The sequence below is a fragment of the Calliopsis andreniformis genome, chromosome 8, assembly GCF_051401765.1.
Source record: "Calliopsis andreniformis isolate RMS-2024a chromosome 8, iyCalAndr_principal, whole genome shotgun sequence".
Classification (NCBI taxonomy): domain Eukaryota; kingdom Metazoa; phylum Arthropoda; class Insecta; order Hymenoptera; family Andrenidae; genus Calliopsis; species Calliopsis andreniformis.
The window spans coordinates 670148-691767 of record NC_135069.1 but is presented as its reverse complement, the minus strand read 5'-3'; the positions used below and the strand labels follow the sequence as shown (position 1 = coordinate 691767).

Genomic DNA, 21620 nt, shown 5'->3' with positions numbered 1-21620 from the left:
GTCGAGATAGCAGAGCCGAAGGGGAACGGTCTGCACGGAGCACGGATTCGATTCGAATCGCGAATCCCACCGCGGACCCGCCATACGCGAAACCTTGCCGATTATTACAGTACCTCCTATCCAGCTTGCTACCAGATTACTAGATTACAGTCGCCCGTTGAAACCTTACTGGCCCGAGCATTCTTTGCATCGAACGAGTAGCTTCGAGCCAGATTCTTCCCTCTCTATCTCTATCCTTCTAACTACCAAAGTATACGATTCGCCGTGCACTATGGAAATTTCAATTCCTCTCAACGATTGCTCAACCCTCCTCCTCGAAGATATCGTTCGAGATACGCGAATCCAGTTTCACGAAGAAGATCCTGTTCTGTAGCGGACGAGCAGAACGATTGGTCACGGTTCACTGCGAACCGAATCCCGCGACACTTTCTCTCCTTCGTCGTTCGATTCAAGAAATAGAGTACACGCTTCGAACATACAACTAGCAGGATGGTCTCGTGCGTCGTTTAATTACCGTATGTAACGAGTTCGAGTGGATGCCGTGCGCACGAAACCGCCCCTCTCGAGAAAGGGGTAGGTACGATATGAACACTGCCGTCGTTCACGAATCATTCGAAATTACAGTCTACCGTTCCGACCACCCATACCCCTCCCTGTTTCTCCTTGTCACCCCTAACGTTCCTAACGTTCCTCCTCTTGTCTCGGCCTGTTACCAACCACCCCTCGCTCCGCCTTATCCATCCAGCTCGCTATTCTGACCATACGCGATTCAATCTTCTAAACGACTGCGGCAATTGTAAAAACCGGATAAAGAGTGAGGTATCGCGAGGGGTCGGCAACCGCTGCTTCGACATTTTTCCTCCAGCTTCCATAATAATTAACTAGATTGAAGTTGGAAGTTTGAAGGACCCTGAGTTTAAAGACAAGAAGGGTGATAAGGGATAAAAATATAGAGAAGACTAGCGGTAGGAGGTTGTCTTTTGGAAAAGGGTCGAATAGAAGGGTAAGCCTCGTTGCGACGAGGGTGGAATAGAAGGGGGAAAGAAGCAGATACGCGGGGGTCTCCCTACAGTCAGCTGTTTTAATGTGGGTCACCGGTTCCTGCGAAACGATCGATTTCCGTCTATCCTAATGCTAGGTCGTTGCAAAATTTCTGCGTCAACCAACTCGCGACAAGCGCTATTTCCACCTGCGAAGAATCGCGAAAGAGCTACAACGGTTTAAGCCATTTCTGTTGCCAATTGGGACTCGACGCAATCGTTACCTTGATCGATCACTCGAACGCTCGTCCACTTTTCGACAAACCCTCCGAGATACCATCTACGCCATAGCGATAATATCAACAGACGCCCAAACAGTCTAGCAATCTCCTGCTAAATATCTCGACCAGCCGGTGTGAGATTATGAGTTATATTTGCGAGAACAATACCGAAAAATAACGGAGCATGTCAAGCAGATGGGCAATGTCCTATCATAATTTCACAGGTTTCAACATTGCTTCTTGCAAATGACTCGTTAGAAAATTGATCCACATAAAACTGAGCGAGTAAAACATAAGAACGAAGAAAATGAGGTTAAAAGAAAATTGAAATTACTTATCTTAAATAAATCTGAAGAATTCAACTTAAAACGCTTGCTATTGAATGTAGATTTTTTCAGAGATCAGATTCTTTCGAAAGTGAAAAAACTCTTCTAGGTAGATATTCACACTAAGCGTACAATACCCTTGCTTCGAAGAGAATTGCATATGTATGTATGTAACAGGCGTAACTTGCACAGGAATTCTGAAAACTGCAACTTCCGTTCAATTTACTGACTCGATAAAAAATTGATATTATACGTAACGAAAGTCATTCGCAACTCTAGATACACATTCTAATTAAAGAGTTAACGACTATAAACAGAATAGGTTAGTTCTAAACGGTAGAAGTCATTTAGTGGTATCGCGATACTGCTGTCCAAAATGCAACGTTATAAGAAACGTAGAAACCGATAAATAAAACTATCGTCAATAGTGAATGGCAGGAATGGAGAAGAAAAGTAAAGAGTCACGGAACGGAAGCCTGGCGCCGCGGCGATACAATCCCGACTCTGAGATGACTTGCATCTGTATCGAGCTACACGAACAAGAATCGACGATCCTAGCCACGGGCGCTTTCGTTCCTCTTCCTTTTCCCTCCCCACTCTAAGCCTATCTCTCATGAATTCTCATCGTCTCTACGAAGAAAGATCTCATCGACTCCCGCGTTTATTATTAGACATGTACTCTGGGCAACACTGCAACAGGCAAGTCGAATTTTCCACGGTGTTAGAGAAATCGAATATTATTCGTTTCTCCAGAAGAAATGAAGTAATTTCTGGAAGCGCTCGAAGATAAGGCAAGAACTTCCCTAAAGACTGTCAAAGGGGAAAAATGTAGAAGAGACGGTGATCCTAAGTGGAAGAAAGTTTCGAAGAAAGAGAGGGAAGGTGAAGAGGAAAATTCAGAGGAAATCTCGAGTCGGTGCGAGGGAGGGTAGAAAAGTAAAGAGGCAGAAGGTTCGGTTAATCCTTCTTGTTTGTCTTTACGTTAATTATCTAGAATTAAGAAGGTTGATTGTCGCAGCGCGCTAGGTCGGTCGGATTACTGGCTCGATTATTACTTGTTGCGGATTATTAATTACCGAGAATTACTGACGGTGCACGGGGGCTGGGAAGAGGTTGGCTGTACGAAGGGTAGCAAGTACGTTCTGAAGAAACCGAGTATCGGATTAGCAGTGGAGGTACCGATCAATTTCTTCGTCGAAAAGTTGCCTCATCGAAAGACTTTCAATCTGTCGGCTGCGACGAGAGAAAGGGACCAAACAGCGGTCGGTTATAGTGGAAACGTAATCCTCGAAGAGAATGAGGGAAATGAACGTGAGAGCATAAGAGGCACAGATATGCCTGTAACGAAATACAGGCATATCTGTGTCAAAAGCAGCCCTCGACAATCATAATAGAAGCCCTTAAAAACGCAAAGCCACCTAGTGTGGGCCAGTTGAGCGAAAACGCGTGGGTTATAAAACCGAAAAAAAGAAACGGAGTGGTCGAGGCAGCTGCCGTATCGGATACAATCGGCGAGAGGATACATTTTCTGTGGAAGATAAATGGAAGCACCGAGGTTCAATCGTTGCGGGTCTGCGAGAACTCTGTACTCGAGTTCAGCAAAGTATAGTATTGCTCTGCGGGAAATCGTCTCTCGTGATTTTATAAACGACCATTATTTCACTGCTATCTCTTCTTCTGTCGACCGTTTTGATTTGGAAATCGTACTACTTTCCATATGAATTGCCTCGCGAGCAACCACAGCTCACGCGTACGCGCAGTTAACGCGAACGCGTACCCATTTAACCGCTCACGGTTGTACATAAGCGCACACGGTAACAACGAGAAGAGTCGGGAGAAACAAGCCAAGAAAATAAATATTAATAACGATGCTCTACCCTCTCGTTCTTTCTATCTTCAACTGCTCTTCTCTCTTTCTCCCCCGACACAACTACACTATTCCTCTCCGTCCCCCTCCCCCCTCTTCACCTTCCTAGTTTCCCTCCCCCTCTTCATCGTTCTCCCGAGTGCACGTCTGTGCATTGTTAGGGCCATTACAGGAGCCAATTAATCTATGCACAATTTTATAATTAAACGGCTAATAGCGCATAGAATTACAGTCCAGGGCCGCGCGTACTCCCACGTATCCTGCCGCGTTCGTGGCGAGAAAGACGTTTAAAGGAAAGAAGGAGGAAGAAACAAGGAAATATTAGCGTTTCGTTTCCAGCTAGGCTGCTGTCTTTCCACGCTCGAAACGAACGCAATTGGGACACTCGTAGGATCAGCCATTCGATCGCGATTAGACTCGAGTACCTACATAAATTGACGAGAAGATAATTGGTTGGTCTCGTTAGTGGACGTATATGGCATCGATTAAATAGGCGTATCGAGGAAGGAGTAGACGAATTGGGAACGATTCTCGCGCGGCGACGCGTGGGTAGACGACCATGTTTCGATTCTTAATATCGAGAGGGACAAGGGATCGAGGATGGTCCTCTGGATCGCGTTGGTGCGAGCAGTGCAAGCGTTGCAGCGCAGCCGGCGCCGCGGTATAAACCGCAAGAAAAATCCCCCTGAATTATCGGTGCGGTTCCTGGTGCATGCTGTTGCATCGATGCCGATGGAAGAGGAGAGGAGCGTGCAACCGGGCGCGTAGACCAGCGTCCGCGCATCGAGGTATAACATTGGTGTGTAGTCGTTGCCCCGGTGTTACCACCGCCGTGCATTATCAGAATGTAACGACGTCAGCGGTACACGCGACCACCACCGCGGACACTGCGCGCACGACGACCATACCGTGGTCTCTTAATCATCCGATTTTTCCTGGCGATCCTCCCTCGCTATTTGCCCTTTCTGTCTCCCCTTTCTATCAGCCCACCACTTCCCCTCTCGATTTCCAATCGATACGAAAAACCGATACAATTCTACCAATCTCTCACAAGTCTCTGAGTATACAGCCTCTACTCTACTAGAATTTTACGCACATGGACCAGAGCTTCGCTTTCCTCGGAAACTTAAAAACCTCAGCCTTCCACCAACTCAATACTATTTATAAACTGTGCCTACTCCTCGATATGTTAAACGTAGAAAAGGCTACAATTTCATTTGGAAGTTAATTTGTCGAATTTGCATAGGTGTAGAACTTATTCGAGAAAGTTGAAGAAGAACTGTCATTGCACTACCATTGAGAATGGTGAGAATGGTCAAGAAACAGATTGTAAATCCCCCTAAAAGAGTTCCAATACGTACATGTTCTACGAAAGGAAGAGCCCGCACGAGCCGACGGCTCGACCAACTCTGCTCTGCGACTGCGACTCGGGTTATTTGGATCCCTATCCCTACAGCTTTCTCTTTCCTCCTAGTTTCTCTTTCTCTACCCGTCCCTCTATTCTCGTCTCTCTTCCCTGTAGTCGCGATCCCTCGACCCTCTTTCTCCTTCGCCCTCTCTGTGTCGCGCTGAATCCGTTTCCGTTGCGACTGCCACTGCGCGCCTCTCACCGGCAATACTATTGTCCCTCTCTGCGAGAAATTCGCGAACAAATCGCTCCTTTCTGCATCGTATCGTTTCGAAAAAACCGAGGTAACGCCACAATTGATTGATTCGAAGGAAATAACGTTGTTGAACGAAGCATAATCGAGTAGCAGCTCGTGGTGCGAGGCGTCGCAGTCGGGAAGCGACACAGCGGAGGACAATATTTTCCCGATAACGTACCGGATCCCCTCATTCCGTTTACCATTCCGTTTCGTCTGCCGTCTGACTCGTGGGTGGGGTAAGCTTGTACTACAGCCACTTCTCTCTGTCTCGTCGGTGGGGACGATTCATTCAGAGAAACTGCTGTGAAAGGGACACCTGTTGGCACGGAGGCCCGTTGACAATTCCAGATACAAGGGCACGTGCCTTCTCTCGAATCTCCTTCCCGTTGCTAGAACGTGGACTGTAGATGTACAGAGTCTATTGAGAAAGGTGAAAAAGGTCGCTACCCGTGTACCAAACAACCTATTTGCTTTCCTCCTATGAGAAGTAGGAAAATGTCGATAGAAGAGATGAAGACCGAGAAAAGAGGCTACTGCAGAGAGCCGGTAGCGAGGAAACGCTGAAGAAGCCGACGTACGATTAAAATATTTTTTAGTCGACCGGTAGCGCGGTACGGAGTGTAGCCCACCGAAGATAAAGTGCTGCCCAGAGGCGACACCGGGCGTTATTAATACACACGAGGATCGTAGCTTCCGTTCTCGGGCAACGGGAGCTATGGAACGTACACGAGCTATACGACTACCCTTATCGTTGCGCATCATCGAATCTCTTTGAACGATAGAGGTGCGCGTGACATAGGAACAAGTTGAAAGAACTCTAGCAGAGGACACGCTTACGAACGACTCGATCTTGCAACTTTCCCGATTTTCTTCCTTCGACACGATCTTGCAGAGGAATCGGGGAAGCGTGGTTTGAAAGCACGGTTTTAAAGCGTGGTTTTACGCTTACCTGGCCGTAGTGCAGTCCCTGTACAGAATGTCGAAGTCCTTGCAGCTAAGCAGCTTGCATCGGTTCACACCGGGCTGAATGGCTCCGAGTCCTCTGAGAATCCTGACTTGTTCGACGTTGCACACCAACGGCACTATGTCCAGCCTCTTGAGCTTGGTATAGACGGTGTGGAGGCCACCGACGAGATGCTTGAGGAAAAGTTCGAACGCCTGTGGCAGGCAGAGCATCGTATCCCCGGCGATGATGAACGCAGCTACCTTCTGGCCCCGGTAGTCGACCAGCTTGCACTCGTTCGCAGTGGGATCGCTGGTGCTGATCGGCGGCGGACTGTTGTAGGATCTCGGAGGCAGAACCGCGTGATGCGCGGCCATCAGCTCGAGCGGCGAGCCATGGTGACCGCTGAGCATGCCGCCGAGCTGTCCCAGCAGGCCCAGACCTGGTGGCGGGAGCCCAGGCATACGGGGCACCATGCCTGGCGGTGCGCCGGGTGCTCCTCCGGCAGAAAGGGGCGGTGGGCTCAGCGGAAGTCCTTGAGGCGGCGAACCCCTGGTCGGCGATCCCGGCGTGGGAACGCCGCGGTGCTGTTGCTGCTGCGATTGCTGCTCGCGGATCTGGTCCCGCGGATGGGGCTGCTGGTGCGACGTCGGCGGCTGGTGCTGAGACCCGTGGAGCTGTTGCTGACTCTGAGCCGACGGGCTGTGCGGGTGTTTCGGGCTACCGGTTACGGGGCTGGCGCGACTGCTGTGGTCGGAAGAGCTATCCATCGCTCCGTGCTCCATGGACGGTCCGAAACGCGTGCGTCTCTACGGTTAGCGGTCGGGACTCGTTGCGTTTCGAGGGATGCCTTGCCTCTGACAGATGCCCCGATCTTCTGTGTCCTCCTACGATCCTGTGTCCTCACGTCACGTCGAGCCCGCCGAATGCGAGCGAGGAAATACCGCGAATCAACGCATACTAGACTCGCATCCCGATTCTCGATCGGCTGTCGGAACCAGCCGACGAGGAACCTCGCGACGACGATCCAGGATCGATCTCGTCTACAAGCGTCACTGCCACTCGAGCAAACTGCCGCGTTTCACGGGGCACGCTGGACCACGTACGTAGCTAATAACTTCACTGTACACAATCATTCGAACAACCGTGTCCATGACCATTCGGCAGCTATCACTTCGTCGTTCGTCCTTGTTGCGACCAGGTCCCTGAGTTCCGCACACCGACGTTTGAGGAGCAGCCGAGCTGCCCCTCGTCCTGCAACTGACGATCACCTGTGATTTTTCTCACCGATGAAACTGGACCACCACTAGCCGAGTAAACTGGACGTGGAATCACGACAGAGTTTGTCGTCGATCAAGGCGAACACTGTTGTTGTTGACGAGCACGACGCGCAACGAGAGAGCAACGCGTCGACGAATGACGCGTGACGCGTGACGCGTGACGCGTGACGCGCACGAACCTCGCGGAGATGACGAGAGGATGCTGTCGCGATGACAGCAAGCACGACGACCGAAACGAGCACAACGACGACAGGCGACGACGACGGCGACGGCGACGGCGACGGCGACGGCGACGACGACGGCGACGACGACGACGAATGCGGCTGCGGCGGTAACTCGCAGGGACGCGCGTCGCTCGTTCTCAAAGTGGCAAACGCTCTCTCGGTCGAGTCAGGAGTATTTCCCTACCCAGTCACAGATGTAATAAATAAAAACATCAGTGGGAGCTCGAGGAACGGGGAGGATGGGCGTTCTGTGCGCGCAACCGAGTATCCGGTTGGCGGAGCCACCGGGGTGGCTGTTCTCCCTATTGGATGGCAACCTCGTATAGTTGACGCCTTTCGAACCTTCCCTCGGATGGTGGAGGGACCAGCGAACGTTCCCCACCACGCGGCAACCTCTGCCACCGACGACGACGCCGACCGGGCAATTCTGGGGGCGACTAACACACGGAGACATCCAGACGCAGACGCGAGTCTCGACAAGACAGTACAATTCGAACCTACCGCCGATCTACTCGCTACGAGTGGGGATTTCTTCTTTTTCCTCGCGACCTCTCCCACCTCCCCCTTCACCCTTCACCCTCCGCCACCCTGGCCACCCTGCATGACCCCCGCCCCACGCTGCCCTCCATCACCCCTCGTCATGTCTTTTCTAAACCTAACCCCTCCCTCCCTCCCTCCCTCCCTTTTCCTAGTGCCGTTTCTTCATACGTTTCCTTCGCACCCTTCTGCTTCTCGTTCTTTCTTCTCTTCCTTTTTCCTTTTCTTCCTTTCGAAATCACCTTTACCTTTCTCTTTACTCGTTCATGCTTGCAACCCTTCTTCGATTTATTCCACCCTCACCTACGTTTCCCACACACATTTCGCTTCTGCTCCATTTCTCTTCCCATCTTTCCCTTTCTTCATTTGCTTCTTCACGTCATCGCTCTGTCCCTGCGCATCCTCGTCTGCATACGCACACGCATTGCCTCTTTGTCTTTTCTCGCGGCAGAGCAAACTCTCTTCTCTCTTCCCTTACCTCTTCGTAGCTCCCTTCCACTTCTTCCTCCAACTTCTCCCACCTTCAATAGCACGCTCTCTCTGGACTCGCGTGCTCCGTCGCACTCGCGGCCGACGCCACTGACGCCAGTAACCTCCACCTCGTTCCCTCTTTCTCTTCTCCTTCTCTCCTCTCTCCCCTCTTGTTGCCACTCTCTTTGCGTTTCTCCCTGTTCCTCTGTCCGTACGACGAAGAATGTCGCCGGCGTTCGAATCGATCGGTCGGGTCTCTCGCGCGCGCGAGTAACCCCCTCCCCCTCCGTTGCTCGTGCACCCACCCCTCCTCCTTCTCCTCCCCCCCGTCTTCGAGAAGAGCCTGCCGCCCCTCCGTCCGCCTTCTCTTTTACCGTTCCCTTCGATCTCCTCTACCATATTCGCCATCAGCATTACACGGCGCGCGCTTATTTCTTCTGTAGGAAACTTTGCTTCCCTCACGGTCTCTCGCCGCTCCTCGGCCACCCTCTTTCGTCTTTACCTTCCGCCCTCCTTCTTCGTTCGCCCCTCTTCGACGCGACGCTACTGCCGTTCCTCCGCCTCTCTTCCTCTCAGCCGTTCGGCATGCGCGCGGCATACCCGACACACTCTTCCTAACTTCTCTCTCGGTAAGCTTCGAGTATGAGTACTTACTATCTTTGCACCGTACCTGAAGCATCTATATCCACTGAGACGCATCTTTCGTCCAAACTTCCCCATGGACACCTTTCGCACAGCCTCCCGTCCCGCCGTTAATTCCGCCGTTGCTCATGGATATCCGTGTAGCGCAAAAATGCCTTTCTTCACCCTTTGCGTAGGTATACAAGCCAGCATCACTCCCTCTTCGACCTGAACATTTCCCACGGTATTTTCGAATCAACATTTTATCCGAGATCTTTCGACGACGGCTAAAGTCTGTCGAAAACGTGTAAAGACTATGGGAGGGATTCTGGTAAAGAGAGAAGAGCCCTAACTGTTTGATTAACTCATCATGAGCGACGGTTCAGAAGCTGTTGAGAGAGTTGAAAAAGAAAGAGTGCGAGCAGAGAGATAGAGAGATACATCGGGCGGTCATGGGAGAGGGACAGTGAGAGAGAGAGAGAACATCGTTTGGCCTTTTTCTAGCGGTCAACCCCTGATCAGTCCTCATCGGCCCGGTGACCCAGATCTACGAGGAAAGACCCTCCGCGTTTGTTACGGGTGCACATGTATATGTATATACATGTAACAGGCTTCGCACGCGTCCTCCTCCACCGCAGCTGATCCCTTGACCTCGTGCAACCCCAAACGAAACGAGACCCCCTGGGCCTAACGTTCATTGACCATCACTGTTCGGATACGAGCGGAAGACAATCGTTTCGTTTCAATTTCTCAGATAGAACGTCTAACATCAACATCCTTGCACCGTAATCATCCCTAAGTTGGATCTAACTAAGTTACCGCAGTAGCTATATCGTCGACGTTCTCCTCTCCTCTCAAACGCGGTGATTCAACTTTCTTGAAGAAATGCCTATCCAACTGCGAGGATTCGTCGGAGGACAAGTACGTGCATACTCTTAATTTTCAGCGTCGATGAAGTAGCAGTTTACTGCGACAAAACGATCGATGCTGAGATCCAGAGTCCCTTGTCCGAGGAAGGTCGAGGATCGGTAGGGGACCAATGTTTGCCACGAACCAAACCACGTCCAATTAGTGGAATTAATACCGGTTGGCTTTGGGGGAGCTAATACCTCTGTGTGCATACCTACGGGTATGCACGTCGATGACTGCACTTTCCTTCGTGCGTAACGAAGGACAATCCCGGTCGGTCCGGCCGACTCGATGCTATTCGCTTGTCCAAGCAACCGCCGCCTCCTCTTGTTTTGCGGTCATGAGAAAATATCTGGAACTCACCGAGCTTGCGACTTCGACCGTGCTTTCTATTCTACTGCAGAACAATTTATATTTATTTATATTTATGGGGAAGATGCCCTCATCAACCATGCATAAACTGGACTGATACTGCACTCATACGTTGGTGTCTTCGATATTTTTCTCGACTATTCCATTCACCTACCAGATCTTCTCTGCGTGTTTTATGTTCACTATCGGTAGTGTTAATAAAACAGAATGAAGCAAAAGGAAACGAGAGCGACGTTTCTCAAACTGATTGCTACTACTCCCCTTTGTCCGCGACTGCCACCACGTCCGTCGGTTCGTGTTTCCCGTCTTTCCGAACGTCTTTCCATTCTCCTTAAATTCACGTCGTGCAACGCCGCCGATATCAGAGGAAGAAAGAGAATCGATCGAATTAACGTAATTACTCGTTCGTGCAAGATACACGCCGTGCGTCGCGAAACAGGCGTCAAAGTCAACAGCGGTAGGTAGTCACGAAAGAGTGCAGCGAGAATTTTGCGAAACCCTAATTGCGTGCTAATTGCGAGTTTTCGAATCGCCGATAGGCAAACCTGAGGAATGGATTAACAAAATCGAGTGAGAAAATGTAACGAATTTCGAGGCAAGGAATGAAAAACGAGGGTAATTTTTCTGGACGCGCATGCCACTGTTCGGTTTTTCAGCGCGGCTTACGCGCAACTAATTACCCGTATGCCACGTGTTATTATAAATAGCCAATCGTTACCGGCACAGCCGCATCCGCGATTCGCCCATAATGGCGTGTTATCGGATAAATAAAACGGATAGCCACGGGAGGGTGCGCTCCGATTATGCATCGACGCCTCTCGTAAAGCGCTATGTAGTATCTACTTTGCTCTCTCTTTCCCTCTCTCTCTCTCATTCTCTCTGACCACATGTACTGTTTTCCCAACAAACGACTAGCTTTTATTTCTCGTCGACTTTAATTCACGACAACAACGCCGAGAATTAATAAACAATGTTCATCCTCTATGTCCCTTTAACTTTCTTCACCGAAAAACTATACCTTCTACACCCAATGTCGATAGACAAACAGTTTTGTCGGTCGCTAGACAAGCTTTCCTCCTTCATTCACAACTACACTCGATTCTAGATGGTACACGAACTATGTGCTGAGTAGCAAGATGACTCGCAGTTATTACAATATGAACGCACTAAAAAGCTCATTTAAATACGATACAATGGCGTAACCTGAACACCCGGTCGCACGGATGAATTCACTGGTTGAAATAATGTTGTTCAGGAAGGGTAACCAAGCGATGCCCATATCTCTGATTTGTCCGTTTCGTTAAAAATTGCTGAAATTGCAAAAGTGTTGGTTGTTCGCGCGATTATCTTGAAATAGCAGCCGCTATTTTGTCTGTTGTTACGCAAAACTGTCGTTTCATTTGTGCACGCGATAGGCTGCTCGTCGTCGTTCGGCTCATCTCTCTGCGTCAATACTTTTCCACGGTGAACGCAACGCAAGACAATCACGTTGACACCCAAGTGATGGATGTCCTGGCTGCTCAAAATACCCCCCTCAGTTTTCCCGCCAATAAAGCCCATTGTAAATGCGAACTATTCGAAATATTAGAACGGCACGGCGATTACCGGCCGTTCAGTCATCGCTCCTGACGCACCCGTAATCCTTTCCATCTTCCTCCGCGCCCTTTTTGTTCTCCCTTAGTCCTCTTCGTCCTCCGGCAGCCAGAGCCAACTTCGTCATCCCTAAATCTGCCTCCCCAATTTCTCGCTCTTACGTCTCCTTCTTTCGCGCGATGCTTACTCGTCAATTCCGTTTCAGTTAACTGGGAAAACTTCTTGATCCAATGTCGAAACATTTTGCTGACACCATATCTATTATTATACCGCGAAGGTTGTCCCTCTTTCCGTCGCTGACAATCTAACAACGTGCCTCGTGCTCAATGAGCAGCGTAACAATACTATTTCAGCAACCGCGCGTAAGAAGACAACCAACGTCGTCGGCTCCGTTACCATGTAGGAAGAACGAACCACCTCGCTGTCACTTCTCGTTGCTCGTTATCAATGTACATTTTCGTCTTGGCTAACAACGAAACTCCTCGGTATAGGAAACCTTTCACTTTTTTCACAAACGATACCATTTACCGATGATAAACGCGTTGTATCTCGCGAATTGACGTTCCTACGACTCTTTCGGGGCCTTTTTCCTTCTCCTTATGTAGTTCAGTTTCTCAGCGAAAAGTTCGACAGATAGTTTACGCCAAGTCGTTACGCCAAGTCGTTACACCTAGCACCGAACTTTCCATTGTTTGATACTTTACAAAAGGATAAAAGGCTTGGATTGTCGAAAGGTCGAGCTGTAAGTTGGCAATAGTATGAAAGCCGAAAGCAGATACTAGCGTCGTCGATCTGAAAGTTGGCTATCATCTCGCGTCTTGTAACGAGCAATCTCGATCGGATTAAGACGCTGTTTACCCGAACACAAAGCCAGGAGTTTCGGTTTACTTGGTACAGTCGACAAGGGTGCATCCTAGCGCTGCTTTCCTCGGCGAATGCATATGTACATACGTTTACAAGAGACGCATTGTGCTCCTTAACTTCCCTCGTTAGGCAAGTTCCTCAAGAGACCATCGTCGCTCCGTCCGGTCTATCCAACTTTTCGATAAAAATAAACGCACATCCACAGAGTGACGCGTGCTAACCACTCGATTAACTCGCTTCCGGAAGTGTCGAACATATGTCACCACTTCAGATAATCCTAAAGCTTTTACGATAATCTAATCAGCATCGCGAAACGAAAAATACATTTAGCATAATCGATAAATCCTACAGTACCCTTAAATGCATTTCGAGCGGTCTCTCAAAGATAAGTAACTCATATTTCGTTACATATGTCGTATACTCCCGACGTTATTTTTACTTTCTGAACGAGATACAGTCGAAACATTTCTACGATAGCTAATATCGCTATAATTCGTTTTGGAACAAAAGAGCACTAGGTATTTCGAAGCATGTAAATAACAATACTAAATTATCAAACGAGAAGAACGAAGTACCTATTTCGAAGGTTTTGTTTCGAAGCTAAAAGTCAGCCGGGCAAGTTAGTACGTATATGTCAGAGAAGGCACTAGCTCCTTTGGCTTTATAAATAATAAATTCGTGGAAAAGTAGAGAGAAAGATAGAGAGATAAAGTAGAAAAGAACAAACTGGTGTGAAAGAGAAGAAGAAGAGGAGAATGGACAGTGAGACAACGAGACAGAGAAAGACAGAGACGACTTGTAATAAAGAGCAGGTAGTAAGAGTGGCGAAGTGACGTTCTGTGTCGCAAAGTCATAAACTGGGACCCAGGATCTCAGGCTTACACTCTTATTAAAACGTCGTCCTGCATATTGACGGTTATTGATCACCTTTCGAGCGCCTCGCCGCTACTTTTACGATACAAGGTCCGTGTCACCTTGAGAACCATGGACACCGTCGCTACTTTAAAAGAATTTCAAGATATTCCTACGGAAATATGTATCTTACCGTTTACATTCAACATATCACAAATTCTTAAATATGATAAATACAGTCATAGCTACCCATATTTCAGTGTACAAGATTTATAATAAATTATATTCAAAACTAAAAAAACCTTTATTGAATTAGTCACATATAGCACATACACTGCCTTTCCAAAATTTATTCAACCCAAACTGATAATGGCAGTGGCGCGCTTCTCAATTCCACTTTTTGTTCGCTAGCATTGCCAGCGCCACCTACCGACACTATTTTCATGTCAATAATATCATTTCCTGTAATTATCCGTTTATTCACAGAACTTTCATTGAAAAAAGAGATATCTTTTTCCAATTTTCTATATTATCAGAAACGAAGTGTAGAATAGATTATCCAGTGTAATTTATTCTTAATACATTCGACAAATTTGAAAAATGATTTATCATTTTTATGAAACATGTAATGTTATCGACATAATTTGAAGATCCCAACCTTATCAATGATAGGAACTACCACAGTTTTATAATAAAAATTGTTATATTAAAAATTATAAAAAAAAAATTTTTTACAATACTATAATTTATATTAATAACAATCACACGTAATCACTGGTATGAGTTATTAACATTTATAATTTTTAATTAAAGAAATATTAAGAAATATATTTAAGTAATGTTCGAAATTGAATTGTAATTATTTCTTTCTCGTATTGATAAGAAAACCCTTCCAACCTGCTGTCCCCCGCATTCTTTTCGTTATTAGCGTTAAGTATATAAAAGTGCTTATGCGTGAGTTCTCCAATTTTTTGGCAGAAATACATTGAATAATAAATTTTGATAAACATTCATTACTTACATTAGTTGTCTCATTCCGGCGGCCAATCACACAGGAACTTGGCTTCCTTGACATCGGTATAGATACTTCAGTTCCGACAAAAAATTTCTGACAGAAGAAAAACACAATATAAGCATAGATACATAGATAGAGGAAGTCACAAAAAACGAAAATAATTAGATTTACTATACTAAACCTATGCGAATTGACTGAAAAATTCTAGTCACTACCTACACTAATTGTGTGTACAATACAAAAGCTAATGTATACAAATTTACGAAATTCACGCAAAACTGTGTAGATTAAGATTTTATGTTGTATTGTATATTGATAATTAATTTTAGTACATACAGATGATATAAAAAAAGAGATTTATTGAGAAATTCTCAGTGAAAGAAAACTATAGTCACCCTTACCTGCTTATTTTTTCATTTGAAGGCCTCCTCCATCACACAGTAACACAAAAATACGTAAAACCGAAACACTGAAGTTACAGAAATCAAAATTGAATAAAACAATAAACAATTAGTTGATTATTCTACAGAACAAAACGAATAAAAATTGCACGACAAATCTAACATGTAACCGCGCGCGCAGAAACTGGAAGAATGCGTGATGGCGCGACCGAGCATGCGCAATAGCAGTGACGTGACTGCGTAGTGCGCAGAACTAGTCACGTGACTGTAATTTTGATATGTACAAATTCTTCAAATAAATTTAATTTTTGTAAGCTAAATCCAAATACTTTATCCAAATACAAGTATGTCAGACATGTCCAAAATGACTAAAATTCCGACAAATTTTATATCGATACTACTGTCACTACTGAAAATAATAGAAAATTTACAATTGCGATGAGTTCTGCACACGGCGTCGTTTCATTAGAGATGACCTGCGCAGAAAGCTTTGAGTTTCGGTAGTATTATATCCCGTCTCGTTAGAATCACTTAGTTTAGAATCCGTTAATTATAATCTGTTCTAAACAATATAGAAAAACTATCAAATTTAAGGAAATAAATAATACATACAACTATGAGTCGACCACACTAATTAGGCAGAGTCGACTACGCCTGTGACATAACTCTTTTCATCAGCAGGTGGCGTTAAAATCAGTTTCAAATTTTTACATTGGTAAGGTAGTCAACCTAGGTCGTAAAAATTCGTAAAATGATAAGCAATGATAAGTTTGCTCTTCTACCTTGACTACGCTGTCAGAAGAATTTAATGTGATATATCTAGTTTTATATCTTGTCTGTGATATTGTACAAAAATTGATTAATTTCCATTGGCTTTACTAATAAGTAGATCCTGTTCATACAATACAGCCATTTTTATAACGCGAGTCTATTGCAGTCGTCAGATACGTCATTCTCTGATATTCTAATTTTTCTTACTATATAACTTGCATCATTTCCTAGTACTTTAACTTCTTGCGATAATTAATATGTAATAAATAATGTATCTGAACAAAATAACTTGCAGTAGTGTTAAGTTGAAGCTTGATCGTTATTTCGATTAGGTGAGGAAAAAGTTTCTTCGAATTCTAAAATTTTCGTAAACAAAGCAGAAGAAAAGCAGAGATATTGAACTGTTTAGCTATGAATTACTCTTCTTCTTCACTTACAAAATAAATCCTTAGTTTAACCACCATAATCTTCAATTTTTAATAGAAGTCAGAATTTGACAATGGGCAATGCTGGAAGTAATCAACCAGTTAGCCATCATCATGGTGGTAGCACAGGCAGAGAACATCGTCATACCAAAGAACATCCTCCACCATCGCCAGGAAAAGAAGGCCAAGCTTTTGTTTTTGACAAAAAACCTAGTCAGAAATTAGTTCTCCAATCATCCGAAGAAGAACCTTATTATGCTAGAGTATGTGTAATAGTATATTGAATGAGTTGTTAATGAATGTATGTGTTCAGGAATTCTTTATACTTTCTTTTACTAGACCAACAATCAGCAAGATGGAGAGGATTTTAGTTCTCAACGACCACGTTCTAACACTGTATCAGAAGGAACAAAAGTAACAGATAGCAAAGTATTACCAACAGTTTTTAAGTGGGAAGGAGGTGGTAAACAGGTTTATATTAGTGGAACTTTTACTGGATGGAAGACATTGCCAATGGTCAAAAGTCATGGTGATTTTGTAACAATCATTGATTTACCAGAAGGAGAATATCAATATAAGTTTTTTGTTGATGGCGAATGGAGACATGATCCAGATATAGTAAGAAAATAAATTATTGATCGTAATGATACAAGCTTCAAAGAAAACCGTTTTATCTCTCAAATAATTTTTTGTAGAAAATTGTTGACAATGGTATGGGTTCTAAGAATAATTTAGTGTCTGTAAGAAAATCTGATTTTGAAGTTTTTCAAGCACTTGAGAAGGACAGTGAAAGTGTCTCTAGTAGTGCTCAAACAGACTATGGCCAAGAAATTCCTCCTCACAGACCTTGGGAAAAAGTGGCTGGACCACCAATTTTACCACCACATTTACTACAAGTTATTCTAAATAAAGACACTCCCTTGTCTGTAAGTATATAAAACAAACAGCTTTATGAAAATTTGTACATTTTACAAAATTGACAAATATTTTAATTCTAGTGTGAACCAACACTCCTACCAGAACCAAATCATGTTATGTTAAATCATCTATATGCTTTAAGTATCAAGGATAGCGTCATGGTTTTATCTGCTACACATCGCTATCGTAAAAAATATGTTACAACCTTACTGTACAAGCCGATTTAATCCTACAAATCATTCCTGAAGTTATTGTCAAACATTAGTTGCATCAAATACATACATGTTTTGTAGGTAAAGTAAAATACTAATATTTGAAAAAAAAATCAGAGAAATCTTGACAAAGTGACAGAGTATGAAACAGTTTGTTGAAATGTAAAATATTGTAATTATTATTTATTAAAGTCGCGTATTTTACATTAAATGTGTTCCATATAATAGAAATAATTTTAATTACATAAAAAATTAATTTTATTTCGCGCAAACAGCAGAGTCTAATGAAAAGTGCTTGAATATTTTTATTTAAATCGTATTACTGATTATCTCTTCCTGATATACGTACGGTGATTCAGATCTGGTTCTAAGAAAATACGTTCCAGCAGCTGCTTTATCAACATGTTCTCCCATAAGCGCGGTATCAGAATGACTGCAATTATCATTCATAAATTGATCCCAGGTGTTGCATTTTCTTGCCATAAAACCCGTTTTAGAACTAATGCTTTCCGTAAAGTATACGTATGCGCGTCCGTGACTACATGCCTCTGCAAAATGTTAAATGTGTAACTCTTGAAAAATCATATACAGAACAGAAACACTTACCTATTACTTCTGGAATACAACAACAACCAGGTTGAACAGCTGTGCCTGCATTTGGATAAAAATCTGCACTACCTAGTGGTTGTAAGAATCCTAATACTCCGCCACAAGAATGAATGACATCAACAAAAAATGCATCTGTAGAATCTAATCGAGTCTTGTCAGACGTGAGTAAATGAAATCCTGGTAGAGCAGGATCTAGACCAGTTATTCTTCCCAAACGACCGGAGGTCATTGAACTTCCGGCATTTCCAGCTACATGTGCTCCGAGAGAATGCCCTTAATTGTTCAACGATCAAAAGTCAATAATTGTATTGTTAATTTACTATTACAGCACGTACCAAGAAAATGAATGTTTTCGGTTTTTATCCCTGTTTCTTTGACTAGGAAATCAATGAAGTCAGCTGCCGTTTTTCCTACAATTTCTGTATTCCGCATTGGGCCAAGATAAAACGTACTTGCAGCTAGGGGTTGCCAGTCAACAAGAATGACGTTGTAATCGCCAAAACTTAAATACGCTGTACATGTCAAAGGCAGATGAAGGGATGTATCCTTTTTACAAAATGGTATCTATCAAAATTTTAATACCTTCCTTCATATTGACAAGACCAGTACTCATGGCACTTGATTTCCATCCGTGCGTTATAAATTTTGTTTGTCGGTGTGGGCTGAACGTCGATTCTTTAAGTCCTCTAGTATCGTTCGTGTATAAGTGGGTACCATTTTGTGGACCAGTCCTTCAACATTTTAAATAAATGTTACGTTGTAAAATTAATAATTGTATAAAATCAAATAACTACACTATAAAATAATTCGATACCGAGTATACAGTAAGTAAGAAACTTGTGACTCGTCAAAAATGCCCCGTGTTTCAGTTTCTTGATGTTTCAATACCGCTACTTGTGGCTGGTTATTTCCATCGGGCATAAAAATCCAGTCTTCTCCGTATCCATCATATTTTTCTTGTAAACCACTATTCCATGCTCGAGAATTCGTAAAACTGTTAAAAGCAAGAAGTAATATCACAAGATTTACTGATTCAATCCTTAGTATCATTTGTCTGTTCGTAAGAAACTCCGCGTATGTACTATGTAGAACTCGGAAAGGGCACTGAAGTAATTAGAAGAACTTTAAGCGCACGAGTGAAATTTTCGATAAGAAAAGTATTCACAGAGTCCTATCACTTGTCTCATTTGGATGGTGTAACCTACAGAGTGAAACCTTCTTATAAACCTTAGGAATATCGTAATGAACATTACCGGACCCTCCACGAATGGCCCACTTTCTTTTGGTTTATCGTTAACGTCGTATCGTACATGCGGAAATACTGTCAAGTGGTTGTCCGGTGGTACCTTAAACATTATAATCGTATTCAAAGGAGTGCAGGTTTTTGCCCAATTAACTATCAGACATACCGGATATTTTCGTATCTCGCGAAAGTAAATAGTAACGTGTACACGATATTAAAGGGGTCTGTCGTTCTACATGCTGATAATTATTTTTAAATTATTTTCTTAATCTCGTAGGAAGTTGTCTATTTTTTTCCTCCTTCCCATAACTAAACGTAATAAAAAAGTTTCAAAGGTAACGAGGAAGAAATCGGTACTACATAAAAAGACATCTTATCATATGAACATAGAATATATTATCACACATTGTCATGTAACATATTTTTGCTACCGGTATACATTAAAATGATGAATTTATCGTTTTTAACGATTGAACGTACACTGCATATGATATTTAGTTCAATGATGTCAGTTAGTAATAATCATAATGGTACAGATTTGAATATCTTCGTGTAATTTAACTGTATGAGATTATTAAAAAAATGGTAGTGGTCTCATTATACCATCTTGGCCTTTTAGCAGTAGGTTCTGTAATATATAACACTGTATGGTTTTGTACAATTTTAATAAGTTGAATCAAACTAAAGAATGACTTACCACTCGATATTGAAGTTTCGCCAAATTCTCCATCACCGAAACATCCTATTAACGATACTTCTGGAAATAATGTTTTGAACACAGACGATTCCAAGTTGCGTTCATTGAACATATTCTCTCCCCGGGCACAACATGCGAACATAAAACCAATGGAATGTTTTTTTAGACAGACACGACTTTTAAGCAATTTAAGTCGCCGTTCAACTCGATCCTTGGTGTTACAGCTTCTGTCAACGACGATAGACCATGTGTCTATCGATCCAGTTAACGTGATTCCAACGCAAACTGGAAATTTCTCACACTCATCATTTTTACTGCCTTTTCCATTACATATTAATAAATCTCTGGCTACTCCTCCCCACACAGAAAATTTATGGTCTGTGTAACTATAGAAAAAAAGTAATATAAACGTTTTAATATATATCTAAGATGCTAGTTACGTGATATTAAAAAATTTACCATTTTTTTAAAGAATCTGCAATTCTTATTGCTAATTTACGACCTCGTAGATCGCAAAACAATAACAAACATTTAGATTTATTATGGTTTTTCTCAGGTGTATCCAAAGCCTTTTTTATATCTTCTGTACATTTTTTTATACCATCCATTTTCATAGAGCTATCACTAATTGTAACAGTTTTAATAGATACATTGGGTATCTCAGGTAAAAATACGCTTGCAAGATAATTCAAGTTATCTTCAATTTCATTGTTATTAATAACAATGCCATATGTTCTTAGTGTTACAGTAGTACAATTTTTGGGAAGAACTTTACAGTGGCAATCTTTATAGAATTAAGATATTATCATTAAAGATAAAGCACTCAGAAAAAGACAAATAGGCAATAGAATGTTTCAGTACAATAACGGATACCTCTTTTAATAGAAGGAAAGGATGGACCAGTAAAAAATAATCCTAATGCAGGTTTGATCCATAATTGTTCAATAATCTGTGACTTAATATATTCCACATTTTGCATTTCATTAATAAATTCTTTAGAGCAAACAGGACCTCTAATTTGTTTCTCATTATTTGCCGCTTCTAACCAGGATCTGTAATATAAAACGCTACATGGTAGTGCATTTTACGAATCTTTTACATAAATGGACCAGGAAATTTCATAGTATAGACCTTCCTCATAAAAATAATCATTTTTTCTTTTATGATTAGAATGTAGAGAATATTAACGAAAATTGCATTCGTACCTGCAAACCATTGAGGCATTTGACAATTCCATACCATTCAAATATTGAAATATAGTTCTTAAGACGTCATAGGTTAAGCTTTGAGATGAGCATTTCTCAATACTTTCTGCACTTTCTTCAGTGCCCACTTCGTTCGTGATATCCTCTCGAAGTTTTCTTTGCGGTATATTCTCCATTTACGTGACCGTTTTAATTTGTCAAGTTAATAATCTTTCTTAGTTATCACTGGTTATCACATACAGAAACTGCAATCGCTTTGTTTGTATTTATGATTGCGTCCAGCTGTATCGTGTCTGCTTCTGTCATGGAACAACTAAACAAATGTGACAGATTACCGCTATCCACAATCCCTCGTTTC

General features: G+C 43.5%; 4 protein-coding genes across 10 annotated transcripts in view; 1 reads left to right on the top strand and 3 right to left on the bottom strand.

Annotated features, from left to right (window-relative positions):
• Positions 1 to 6960, bottom strand: part of Dac (dachshund family transcription factor) — a 122625-nt gene extending 115665 nt beyond the window's left edge. For all 4 annotated transcript variants that reach the window (XM_076383251.1, XM_076383254.1, XM_076383253.1 and 1 more), the window contains exon 1: positions 6050 to 6960. In XM_076383251.1, coding sequence (XP_076239366.1) covers positions 6050 to 6828 — 779 coding nt within the window. In that variant the 5' untranslated portion in view covers positions 6829 to 6960. The remainder of the gene's footprint in view (positions 1 to 6049) is intronic.
• Positions 6961 to 15909: 8949 nt separating this feature from the next.
• Positions 15910 to 17719, top strand: LOC143182678 (5'-AMP-activated protein kinase subunit beta-2-like). Of its 2 annotated transcripts, none has more exons than XM_076383864.1 (5): positions 15910 to 16285; positions 16437 to 16641; positions 16718 to 16996; positions 17074 to 17304; positions 17377 to 17719. In XM_076383864.1, the coding sequence occupies exons 2-5, from the start codon at positions 16453 to 16455 to the stop codon at positions 17521 to 17523; spliced, it is 846 nt and encodes a 281-aa protein (XP_076239979.1). In that variant the 5' UTR covers positions 15910 to 16285; positions 16437 to 16452; the 3' UTR covers positions 17524 to 17719. The 2 variants fall into 2 exon arrangements, with proteins under 2 accessions (XP_076239979.1, XP_076239980.1); XM_076383865.1 differs by having other exon boundaries at positions 15914 to 15992.
• A 98-nt stretch (positions 17720 to 17817) lies between these two features.
• Positions 17818 to 18586, bottom strand: LOC143182680 (pancreatic triacylglycerol lipase). The gene is made up of 3 exons (XM_076383867.1): positions 18453 to 18586; positions 18115 to 18390; positions 17818 to 18056 (listed from the first exon to the last, which is right to left on the bottom strand). The coding sequence occupies exons 1-3, from the start codon at positions 18547 to 18549 to the stop codon at positions 17818 to 17820; spliced, it is 612 nt and encodes a 203-aa protein (XP_076239982.1). The 5' UTR covers positions 18550 to 18586.
• Positions 18587 to 18717: 131 nt separating this feature from the next.
• Positions 18718 to 21566, bottom strand: LOC143182676 (F-box only protein 22-like). Of its 3 annotated transcripts, XR_013002510.1 has the most exons (6): positions 21263 to 21438; positions 20931 to 21109; positions 20517 to 20841; positions 20058 to 20443; positions 18932 to 19111; positions 18718 to 18848 (listed from the first exon to the last, which is right to left on the bottom strand). XR_013002510.1 is itself a non-coding variant. In XM_076383861.1 (5 exons), the coding sequence occupies exons 1-5, from the start codon at positions 21436 to 21438 to the stop codon at positions 19008 to 19010; spliced, it is 1170 nt and encodes a 389-aa protein (XP_076239976.1). In that variant the 3' UTR covers positions 18887 to 19007. The 3 variants fall into 3 exon arrangements, 2 of the variants coding, with proteins under 2 accessions (XP_076239976.1, XP_076239977.1); XM_076383861.1 differs by lacking the exon at positions 18718 to 18848 and having other exon boundaries at positions 18887 to 19111; XM_076383862.1 differs by lacking the exons at positions 18718 to 18848; positions 18932 to 19111 and adding an exon at positions 19852 to 19988 and having other exon boundaries at positions 21263 to 21566.
• Between the last annotated feature and the right edge of the window lie 54 nt (positions 21567 to 21620).